We start from the raw sequence: 12,289 nt of genomic DNA, 5'->3' as shown, positions 1-12,289 counted from the left end.
CCGAAAATAAAAAGTGCCAAACAAGAAAAATGTATACACATATGCATATATAAAAAACCTGAACTGCTTAACTTAGCTACCAGCATTACCAAGTTAAGTAAATGTTTTCATTGTCCGTATATAACCTAAATTGTTCCTACTTTTGGAATTTATCTCAGTATAAACAATCATTACAGTGCTATGTAACATCCAAACACAATTGCTAAAAATAGTTGCTTATGTTTTTAACTTATGGCCAAAAGACTCTTTTTAAATAATGACAGCATGTTGAGACCTAATACAAACCCACTTCAGTAATATGCATAAAAATGTTAAAAGACCCAGTCCTTTGGAAAAACTGTAGAGAAACAGATTGATGTTAAAGAAGGTAGAGAGTCACTGTTGAATGCTCCAGTTATGTGATCTTCTGCTCCCAGTCTTAAATTTCTGCTTACAAGAAAACCCCTTTCTCATAAAGGAAACACAAATCACATGAGATACAATGCAAAAGTTGAAGAATGATACTTGGCATTACATACGCCAGTTCAACCCCACTGCAGAAAGATATATATTTGTTACTAATTACAAAAGTAATAAGTAGCTGTTTGATATGTCTGATCCTTGTTAGTGTCAATTTTTATGTGGCAATCTGTGTTGCAGAGTGTAAAACCCAGTTGGACATCATCATAGTCCTCGATGGGTCTAACAGCATTTATCCGTGGGAGAGTGTCACAGCCTTTCTAAACAGCCTCCTGAACAACATGGATATAGGCCCTCAGCAAACACAGGTAACATAGTAGTTATTTTATGGGTTTTTTGAGAGTCAAAAAAGGATTTACAGGAAATAGGACAAGAGTCATCTATGGACCTCTTCAATTCCAAGAACTTACGGCAATAGAATACTAAAGTAAAATAGCTGAAACCACAACTAAGTCAGTACTCAGCCACTGAGTAGCAATGTCAGGAAGACCATCCCTCCCCTCACGGCTCAGGCAGTCTGGAGAAGCCAGTTTTCTAATGTAGAGACAAAAGTTAAGTGCATTAAGTGAGGCTGTTTGAACATTGTCCTTTCCCACTTCCTTCCTCTCCACAGCCACTTCTTGTCTTCTTTTGTACTTCATAGCACAAAGGTTATTTCTGCTCTTCCGAGGCACACATACGTGGTTTGGCCAGCCTTTGATTGTAAGTTTTTTGGAGCAGCATTCTCTGTGGAATGTTGGGCATACAGCTTTTAAACCTTGAAATCATTATTAATGAGTGGCTGTTAAGCTGCATGTTATTAATGGCAGAAGCTGCATTTATATAATAAGTGGAGAGAGCCAAATTCCCAGCTGCTATAAATCAGTGCAGTTCCATCAGAATTAATGGAGCTACGACCAATTACCCCCCTGAGGATCTGGCATATGTCTCACTGCTAAACAGAGTATGTAAATATCAGTTCTAGGAGAACTCTGGGAAGGGAGAAACATGGACTCTGGGATACATTTTAGCATAAAACTTTTACTAACAACAAGAGAAGACACTGTTTCTTCCCTTTCTCAATTTTCCACCTCTCAAAATCAAGGATTTTCCAGACCCCTGTATAACATTTGATATACTGCAGGCCAATGTTGCATTTTTGCAACTTCAGGTTAGCTCCTAACACTCAGTTCCTGCCTTCACAAAGGAGACTGTGAGAAGGCATAAAGAATATCTCTGTCTGCAGAGAGTATTCCTGCCATTTTTCATGTTAATTGAGGTTTTCAAGTTGCCACCTCTGTTGGCTGTGCTGAATACTGGCCGATAAAGTAACTTATGAACTGTGAACTTTACAATCATGTCCTGTCATTTTAAACACACTTTTCTTCCAGATATTGTAAGGAAAAGGAAAAACACTTTGTAAAATTTAACAGAAAGAAAAGAAAAATTCTTCCTGGTCCCTTAAACTGAAGATCACTCAAACATGTGCCACCTTAAAATACTTGAATCTGAACTTCCCAGTATGGGGCAAGTGCTGCATGGAAATCATTACTGTCTTCTGCCCAAAGGCCTTCATGGGAGTGGTACACAGGGAAATCAACTCTGCTGCACCGTAAGCCCTCTTCCTCACCCAGCAATTCCTAAATTTTTACATGGCCACACCTCTGTTATATTTGGTTTTGGAATGCTGCCTCATCTGTGTGGCTCAGCTTGTGGACAAAAGGTGCTTTGCTGGTCTGCACTCCAGCAGCCTGACATCTCCACCTACAAAACCCATTGTACTCACAGTTTGGCATAGCTACCCCTCTTCTCACACGTACACTTATTCACTTGAGAATGTCAGCTTTGGCATTTGGTTGCTACAGAGCAGAAAAATTTAAGAGGGAGATAAGAATAGGATAAGGAGGAGAGACACTGAAACACTGGAAATGGAAGGCAAAGGCTGAGTGGAATTTTCTCAGTCCCTCTTACCTTCCTCCTTCCCCAGAACATATCTCATCTCTCTCCTCTCCTCTGAGCCCCCGGCTTGGAATCCAGGCATATCCAAAGTAATAGGTTTATACTCTCTCCCCCACCTACACGTCTTCTTTCTCAGAAAAAGTGTTTAAATGACTATACAATGGGGAAGAAGAGAAACAACAGAGCAGGCTTATTTATATACTCTTCTCTGAGAGCACAGAATAGAAGCACAGGAATAATAGTTTACTTTCTGTCTGTTTAAATTGATTTTTCCATTTTCATTTTTTATTGCTCAGCATGTAGAAACCAGTGGACTTTCACTGACTTAAGATTGTTTTGCACAGGAAAGGAAAGAGGTGATTACAGAATGAGTCTGTAGCAGCTTGGGTGTGACTTGTTCAAAACCTTGTTTTGATTAGAGGCTTGTGAGATGTTTGGTTTTGTTTTTTGTTTTTTTTTTTTACTTATCCCCTTCATGAACAATGGTCATTAGATTTGTGACAAGTTAGGAGAGAAATTGTTCGGTGTTCCATGTTTGGCAGATTTGAAAGCGAAAGCCCAAAGTTTCATATGAAAAAGCCAAATTTTATGGCATTTTTCTTTTGCAGAAGCATTTCCTTCTCTTCCTCTTTACCTTCTCCAGATAATCTACAACATCATACTGATGGTTAAGCTGCATATCTTGGGCCTTGAGATAAAAAAAGTAAAGGGAAAGTGATGATAGAAAAGTGAAAAAAGAAAGGAGAAATTATGAAAGAAAGAATGGTACTAATGGGAAGAAAATAACAATATTTCACCTGTCCTTTTTTCCTCTTTTTTAACTTTTGTGGAGATAATTGTCTTTTTAATATGAGGGCGTGGGGTTTTTTTTAATCCTTTATATATGAGTAACCTTCTGTGGATTTCTCTCAGTAGAGAAAGCAGAATACTTTGATAAGTTCAATTCCAGCTTTAAGCAATGTTGAAATGGCCTTCAGAAATTTTCAGACAGGTTTTATTTTTCATTAATATATGACACAGGTAGTTATAGATGTTTGGCCTGTACCTTATTATGTCTCCAAAGGGACTGTATCAGTAGATTAATAAGTCATGCCATGTCATATCTTACAATTAGTTTTGTCTTCAGAAGAACTGACATATATTTGAGAGGTATTATAAAGACTCAGGATAAAGAAAGATCTTTGCAATAGTTTATAAGTAACCTCTGTCTTAAAGTAAGCTAAATGTGGGAAAATGAATTAATTTTTTTTTGCAGTTCAGATATCTTTATAAAGATATTCTTATAATAAGAGCTATTAGCCATTAGTGCTTCTGAAGGCATATCTCCTTTTCTTTTATGTTAGATAAAGGTATGTCCAAAAATATTTCTGATTTTCCTCCACATCCCAATGTTGAAAATCTTATCTTATGATTTCATGTACTAAATGATTTTTCTTTCATTTTGTTATTTCTGTTGTTGTTACTTTTTGCCAAATAAATTAGCTTAATAATTTATTAGGAAAGCCAGAATGTGCTTTCCAAGTAAGGGGCTGTATTCACTTATAAACAATAAATTGTTGCCCTTAGAACTGTTTTGTCCCAAAGTAGAACAGTCTTTCACTTGCATGTTCTCTTGTACAACACTTTTCACAGGAACTGGGGACAATTAAAGAATTATTCCCTTGTGTAATGTAAAAGCCATGGAATGCTAGGGAAGGGAACACAAAGTTAAAAATTACAAAGATGTTCAACAGATTATGGTCAGTAATGCTGGGAAAATAATAGGTTCTCTAGAGGAGAGTAGAATTACACCCTTCTGTGCAGTACTCTTGCATTTTCTAGATTTAAATTATTTTAAATTAAACAAGAAAATCAGAACATATGATGCCTATAAGTATCATTCTCAGGGGCTTGCTGAAGTCCCACATAGGCACATTTGCATCATGTGGATGTGTCACTTGTAGTTTTCCGTAAGATTAAAAGGCTGCAAAAGCTCAAACCTTCATTGCTATCTAATAGAATATAGTTCTAATTTTACAAGGTAGACTTTATTCTGCGATCCTGTAGGGGACTGGAACATGAAGTCTTGTAGCGTTTTGTGAGTTCTGGTGAGCTTTTTGTTACGTTTTATTGAGGAATGCCTCACCTTTGATGCCATGGAATACATAGAACATGATGATCCGTGTTTTCAAAGCTAGTGCTAAGGAAGGGTCCCACATAACAATTGTATCCCATAAGATAACCACATGCCCCCTTTCCTTCCTGATTTACAAGCTATGCAACATGGTTCAGGTTTCAGACTCAGATGTTCTTCCCATTCACTTCCTGAGAAGGAAGTTCTCAAAATGTTTACTTGCTGTGATCATAGATGTTTCCTTTCAAATAGGAAATGATACAACTCAGTGTCAGCCTGCAATCATTTTAGGAAAACGACAAAACCAATATGGGTCTCTAGTATCATGGAAGACTGACTGGCAGATACTTTTCACACTGGCAGCAGTCAATGTATGATTCAATTTTTGATACCAATAAATCCTCAAAGCTGCAGATAAGGAGCCAATGAATCCACATGACAGGCTCCCTAGCATACAATAGTCTCTGTCTACACTTGGTGCGTGATACTGGAATTCTTAAGCCACTCCTCCTGCTCCAAAAGACCAAACATGATGAAAGCCTCTTGCCAGTTAACTGCAGTCTTTTTACAAGACTAACAGCATCCTATTCAGATAATGCTGTATATCCCTTTAAGTGCACGCCACAAAATAGTTGTGTTGGAGGGAACAGGTTAAAATTTTCATCTTCGTCTTGCGGTTAGTCTGTGCCACGTGACTGCTCTGAGTGGTAATACAGAGTGTGCCCTGGCCAGTTCTGTAAACATTGTGCAGAGGTAATGGTCTGCTGCTCAGGAGAACATGCAGCCTCTGCATTCTCTCAGCTGCAGGTGGAAGAGGGCATACCTCCAAGAAACAATTTAAATATCTTAAAGGGAGCAACTTGTCGTAACTTTGAACGTACATCAGTTCTTCCAGATTTGGCTGTATTTTCTAAAGGATACAGAAATTTTCTAAAGGATACAGTGGGATTTTGCTACCACACTCCACTATAATCACATGTAACTAGCATTTCATAATGATATTGGTGTTCAGTATTTATCCAACTCTAACTCTTCTACTACAAGCAAAAACAAATTGTGAAGAATCTGAGAGGCTATGAAAGTACTTGAAAAAATCCCACAACTGTAAAGCAATTGCAAAGTACATTCTAAACCATTTCTAAAATAAGATGATGGCAAAAACGTCCCAGAGGTCTTATTGATCTACAGAACCTAAATGCTAGAGTGCTATTAATAATAGATGAGTGAGACATAAATGCCACATAATACTGCATTATCCTAAATAACACCTATAAATTGCCAAGTGTAACATAAAATTGAAATATGCTAATGGAACATTGTGTAGATTCTTCCCAGTAAAAGCTGTCAGGAACTTGCCAAAATATTAAAACTGACAGAGATGAATGAGAAAAATTAATTAATATTTAAGAATATTGCTCCTCTTTTTATTTCACACTTGATTTTGCAGCAGGTTCCCTCAGGCATTTTGTTGTTAGGTTCCAATCCCGTGTGTTGATTTTTGCACAAAGTCTTGTCCTGCTAAGATCATCTAGAGTCTTTACACTACTCTTCCCCTTTCCAGAAGCCACAAAATTCCATTTTGTCCATGTTTTCCCCTCTAGTACTTGCCAGGTGATACTTTGACTTACCTCCTGCTGGGAGAACGTCCATGTCATGGACGTCCCTGCTGTCTTCATCAAGATAAGGGTAATTGAGTCTTCCTGTTTCTAGGCTAAGTTTAGGGTAAATAAACTATCAGATGTAGGAATATTACATTTGAATGGAATGAAGAGAGTTGTGAGTGAGCCATGACCTTGCATGCTATAAGGAAAACAATTTTGAGAAGTTCTGACCAGTGGGTGGGGCGTTGGTCCGCCTTTGCCTAGAGGAGAGCAGAGTTTCCGTACAGATAACAGCAAGCCAGGAAGACCAAGGAGTTGAGCCTGCTTTGGGCTTTATTCCAATTTTTAATAAATGCAATTTAGAAAACTCTGAAATGTTTCATGAGACTGTTCAGCTAGCCAGTCTTGCTGAAACACATAGGTGCTTCATACTAAGGAAAACACACAGAGTTCAATTCTCTTCCTGGCTGGTACAGACAGACATTTACCCCACTTCAGGAGTCAGAGATGTTTCCTTTAACTGTAGTTGATCTTTAACATGAACTGTGTGTTTCAGGTTGGAATTGTTCAGTACGGACAGACTGTAGTCCATGAATTTTACCTGAATACATACTCGACAACAGAAGATGTTATGGCTGCAGCCACAAGGATACGCCAGCGAGGTGGCACGCAAACTATGACAGCCCTGGGAATAGACACGGCAAGGTACATTCACAGGATATTGTCCTGCATGTGGGACAAGCAAACATACAGATATCATGACAATTCTCATTTCATATATTAGAAATATGATATGGCTAGCATCTGACTTCATTTTAACTAAGCAAACATCTTTTAGGAGGCGGCTGGATAAACAGACTCTTTCCAGCATCTAGAGCAGTTGTGCTCTAGATGCTGGATGGCACCTTTGAAAGGCCACTGCCTCCTAAATGGAGGAATTAGGAATAGACATGGAGCAAGGTTTTCGTCCTAAGGAAAGGGCTGACAATATTTGATGTCCACACGGAGCAGGTAGGAACTGTGTATGTAGAGGGATGAAGGAAATCAGGTCTTTCAGAGGAAAAATTTAAAAAATTGAACTTTTTAATGCTAATTTGTTTTCATTGAAGTTGATTATTGCAATGTTTGAGGCCACACTTGTCAGAAAGACTAGAAATTTTATATCCTAAGTCTTTGCAGCTTCTGGATCATTGGGAGATTAAAGATCTGTTGTAGGAATAACAATATTTAGAAATGCTTCCTTTATGAGAAAAATGAAATCTGACTTTCATAGAACAGATCGGAAATGCAAAATCTCTCAGAAAATTTCAAACTGTACAATGTTGTCCTGTTATCTTTTTTCGTTTCTGTTTTTTTTCCCATCAAGACAACATGACTTTATTCCATAAAAGATTGCATTCAGTCTTTCCAAATAACCATTCAGTGAAATGTGCAGCATCCTTCTGCTGACCTACTTGATTATCAGACCAGTTTTGTTGGTATGATGTCTTAAATCCAATAAAATTCTTATATATTCACTAGTAATGTTTTCCTTAGATATAAGTGGAAGCTTGAGCGAGTCTGAACAAGTTCATGAAAGCAGAACAAGTTGAGAATTGCCAAGTACTCAGAAACCATATCTAGTTCAGAAAGCCCCTGTGCACCATAAACAGCTGCAGGCTTGTATATAGAGAAACTGTCAGCAAATCTGTTCTTGCAATCTTCCTATCCATCCACTTTTGGCCATCTTCAGTGGTAGATCTCAGCTTTCACTCATATGGCCAGTCTTAGAATTTTGTGGTATTTTTCTCCTCCAAAGCTGTCATCTAGCCTTGCCTTGTCAGGTCCAGAGTCTGGGTGAGGTTTTTCTGCATGGGTTTTTGGAATGGGGGGAGTGTTGGTTGGATCCTTTTTAAGAAGCCAAAAGCTGTTTTAAGGTGCCAGAACTTTATTTGTTTTCTGCTATTGCTCCCAAGTGAGCGAATAATGGATGAATGCTTTTGAAACTTTGGCTGTGAACCACCATGTAAGTTCCAATTGCAGTTGTTTGTATTTGTTCATGGCTAATATTAATCTCTGTTTCCCACTTCTTAGTTAATATAAAGTCTTTTAGTTTATGGTTGCCTATGCAAATATGATGCATGTGAGAAATGCTGACATTGCCTTTCTCCAAAATGCTTTATGCTCTCTTTAGGAAAGAAGCTTTCACAGAGGCTCATGGTGCACGAAGAGGAGTACAAAAAGTAATGGTTATTGTTACTGATGGGGAATCACATGACAACTACAGATTACAAGACGTGATTGATGATTGTGAAGATGAAAACATTCAGAGATTTGCTATTGCTGTAAGTGAAATTTAATGGGAAAATTCAGAATCTTAAAAGCATGTTTCATCTTCTAAATGTAATTTCTGTTATAGAAGTTTATTTCACAGAATCTTTATGGAAACATAATTATTTCAGAGAGGAAAAACAGAATAAACTAAAAAAACATTAAAAATTTGCTTTCTGATTTTATAGCATATAAGAAAAGCAATCTCTCTGTCTTCCTAATGATGACAGGTGTGTCAGGAAGAGTTTGAGGGATAGTTTAAAATCAAATGCTTTTGTTAAAAGCAATATTGAGGAGAGTGGACAAATTTAATATTCTAAGCAATTTCGATAGACATGTGTACCTATTTAAAAAAAAAAAGGCAGCAAATGTAACTCATCAGCAAAACACAAGTTCATTGTGACTGTACTGTGTGCTGGATTCTAAAGCTGTCATTTTCATGTTTAGCAACCTTAGTAGTAGAATGAGAAGATAAGCGTGACAGAGGTTAACCTGTATTGAGAAATATGAAAGCAATAATGGTAGATTTGTGTTGAAACTCCACTACATTTGAGTATTCTATACTCAAATAATCTGTTTTCTGTCATTAATTTTGAAGGTACGTTGGATTGTTGTCGCACCATTGCTCTCTTTCTTTGTTTTGGTACAATAAAGTGTATGAAACCATAAGACTTCAGGAAAGATGTTATATTTAATTTAAAGAAAGACATAAACCAAAAGTTGAATCCAGCAGCACACAGATTTTCAGTGGTTTCCTTCAGATCACTGGAGAAAACATTGTCCTTGAAGCTGTAGTAATTTTTAGCAATGAAATCCCCATCTAGAACCAGATTTGAATTGCTCCCATGTGCAGAGATGCTAGAACATGCCAGTATTCTCTGACAACTTGCCTCAACTGTATCTTTTAAAATAGGTTATGAAATGTATCCTTGACTTTGTTTTTTTTTTTTTTAATTCTCTTTAGATTCTTGGCAGCTATAGCAGAGGAAATTTAAGTACTGAAAAATTTGTAGAGGAAATAAAATCAATTGCCAGTAAGCCTACTGAAAAGCATTTTTTCAATGTCTCAGATGAATTAGCTCTTGTAACTATTGTTGAAGCACTTGGAGAAAGAATATTTGCCCTGGAAGGTATGATGTAATTTCAAATTTAACTTCATGCCTGAATTACAACTGAAGCAAATAGAAGAACATCTGCTTTTATCTTCCTTTGCAATGCATTGTGCTGCATAACATTTATTATACAGATTTTTTTTCATGCTGATTATAAAAATATTTTACAATAGACATCAATATCATAGGTAGCAATGTGAATGTATTCAGAGGAGTTAGAACCTATGGAGACAACAGCCTAAAGGGGTAAGTAACATTACTGTTTTAACTGGGGTAAATAAGAATGTGAGTTGGTTTAGGTAAAAAACATTGCTGGATCATACCCAGATTACCCCAGGATCATGTGTTTTTCTGTCTGAATCTTTAGGTTCTCTTTTTTGTTAGTTAATAATTATTGTGTATTACTTTGCTATACAAGTTATCATGGATTTCATGTATAGACTTAGCAAGGTATATTTTTCCTTTGGAAAGATTCATAAAGATTTTAGCACAGAAAAGTCAGTCTCTCATAATGTCTGCTTACATTCTCCATACAAATGAGGCAACACTGTCCAAACTCAAGTACAATACTGGTAACAGGAGACGGAGTTTGTTAGTTATAAATTATACTGGTCAACTCTGAAGGGATTCATGTCATACAAAGAAAACATCTATTTACTTGGACTATTTTTTTCAACATTTCAACTTACTGGAATAGTGTAGTTTACAGCTGGAACAAAAGATGATGTTGACTTGAATGTCAAGAAATAGTACAAATCTGAGAGAGCATTTTCAAGTTTTTACATTGGAGCTGTATTTCTCAGACATTCAGTTTGGGGTTTTTTTTTTTAGTTATCATTTAATTTGATCAAATATTACCATTTTCAGCTATTACTAAATATTTTTACAAATTAACATAGTTTATTAAAACATAGCTTATATGTTCTTCTCTTTTTACTTTCTGGAAGATTTAGTTCCCTCAGCTTTGGAACAAATTAATTTGAAGATAATCTAATCTCTCTAAAGCCCAAAGTTTAGCCTACTTAGGCTCATTGAGTACTTCAAAGTTCATTGAATAGGGTGCTCTTTTCTTAAGTTCCTGTTTACTAGAAAGAATATACTTTAAGTGGAAAAATAGTTGTTCAAACACAAATTGGAAACTTGCCCCTCAATTTGTGCTTTATACTTCTATAAAAGTGAGAAAAATATTTGTATTTCCTCATCAGAACAAAATGTTAGTTACATCTATTAGCTATACTTAATATAGAATAAAAGTTAATTAACTGCTAGTCATGACAACAGATGAAGGACCCAACATGATAGAGTTTTTGGAAATTGTCGTTCTCAAAGTTGAGGTTTCGTGCCATAGCTTGATCCTTTGGACAACTAGGTACCACTGAAGGGATGGTCTTAGTTTGTCACACTCTACCTTATCCCTTTTATTAGTCAGTAGCCATTAGGTAGTGCCAGCCTGTCACATGAAACCCCAGCCTCAAAACAGCAGAGTAACTTGTGCTGGCTTAAACTTTGTGCTGGTGCTATGTAGTGAACTCTAACCCTTCCATTGACTTCGGTAATTCATTCCTCTAATTATAAGAAAAAAATTACAAAACATTTGCACATTAAACAAGTTCTGTAGCTTAATAAAATATCCAAACAAATCTAGTTATGTTGATGGTGATGAAACTAACTGTTTGATTACATTGTATAAATTTTATGTGTTTATATGATTGTCGGCTCTTGGGATGACTAATCCTCATCATCATGTACTTCAGTGCTTTGGTACATAGAGCATATTGTAGCTCTTTTAACTATCAACAAGTTCTGCAGTACTCCTTGAATTCAGTTTCAATTTTCTGCAAGTGATGCAGTCATAAATACGTATTTCTTAGATATTCTTACTTTTTATTTAACATAGACTTATTATAAAGTGTCAGGATATTGATATTTTTTATATATTGCTTGGTATATTTGCCTTATTTACAATTTTTATTTTATATCGACTTGACTGTATTACAAAAAATATATATTTGAGATTAAAAATGTGGAATATTCATCCAGCTCATAAGAGACAAGCTAGTTAATTTAATCATTGCCAAAATGCTTCTTGATTTCCAGGTTTTCTGTAGGAACTCAGAGATGTCCTAAGGTTTCTACATAAGACACCACCAATATGAGACAAGAAATGTTGCCTCCTCTGCAAAAGTCCCAGAAATCATGTAATCTGGCTGCAAAAGAATCAGCTTAGAAACTCAAAGTGGGATTTTAGCTTTTTGTCAAAACATAGCAAGGTTGAGCTGCTCCAGTGGGCTGGAGCTAGATGATGCTGAATAAATCAATTTCTGCTGATCCTTCAAGCATAATTTCTTGTCTTATCCCAAAGCCTTTCAGCTGCTATTCTAAATTCACAACTGTGTCCAGGCATGTATTTTTCTGGTGGTGGAGAAAAGCATATTAATTCTGTCCTAAGCAGCTTTCTGGTGAGAATCCAGTGTATTGAATGTGTGTAATTGGAGAAGATTGATTGACTCCATACATTGTAGCTTCCAAGCATCACAGATGGCTTGATTGCTGGAAAATCAGTACCTGAGTCTGTTTAAATTCTCAATCTAAATTGCGTCTTGTTAGTACAGTAGTACATTTGATTTTTTTCTTGGATTTCTTGTTTTCTTTTTGGTTTTCGTCTTTAAAAAAATTCAAAGGAAAATTAAGAGAGAGTTGAAAAATCAAATCCAACAAAAACCCATCCTTGACAGCCAGTGGATTTTTACACATAA

The 12,289-nt window shown here is 36.3% G+C and overlaps 1 protein-coding gene across 2 annotated transcripts in view; it reads left to right on the top strand.

Moving 5' to 3' along the window:
* Positions 1-12,289, top strand: part of ITGA1 (integrin subunit alpha 1) — a 69,517-nt gene that overhangs the window by 32,096 nt on the left and 25,132 nt on the right. For both annotated transcript variants that reach the window (XM_008932077.2, XM_018077220.1), the window contains exons 6-9: positions 640-767; positions 6,668-6,816; positions 8,285-8,435; positions 9,386-9,551. In XM_008932077.2, the coding sequence (XP_008930325.2) occupies positions 640-767; positions 6,668-6,816; positions 8,285-8,435; positions 9,386-9,551 (594 nt within the window). The remainder of the gene's footprint in view (positions 1-639; positions 768-6,667; positions 6,817-8,284; positions 8,436-9,385; positions 9,552-12,289) is intronic.

Source organism: Manacus vitellinus, unplaced genomic scaffold, assembly GCF_001715985.3.
Source record: "Manacus vitellinus isolate BGI_N305 unplaced genomic scaffold, ASM171598v3 scaffold_36_pilon, whole genome shotgun sequence".
NCBI classification, from domain to species: domain Eukaryota; kingdom Metazoa; phylum Chordata; class Aves; order Passeriformes; family Pipridae; genus Manacus; species Manacus vitellinus.
This window is presented reverse-complemented; position numbering and strand designations above follow the sequence as displayed.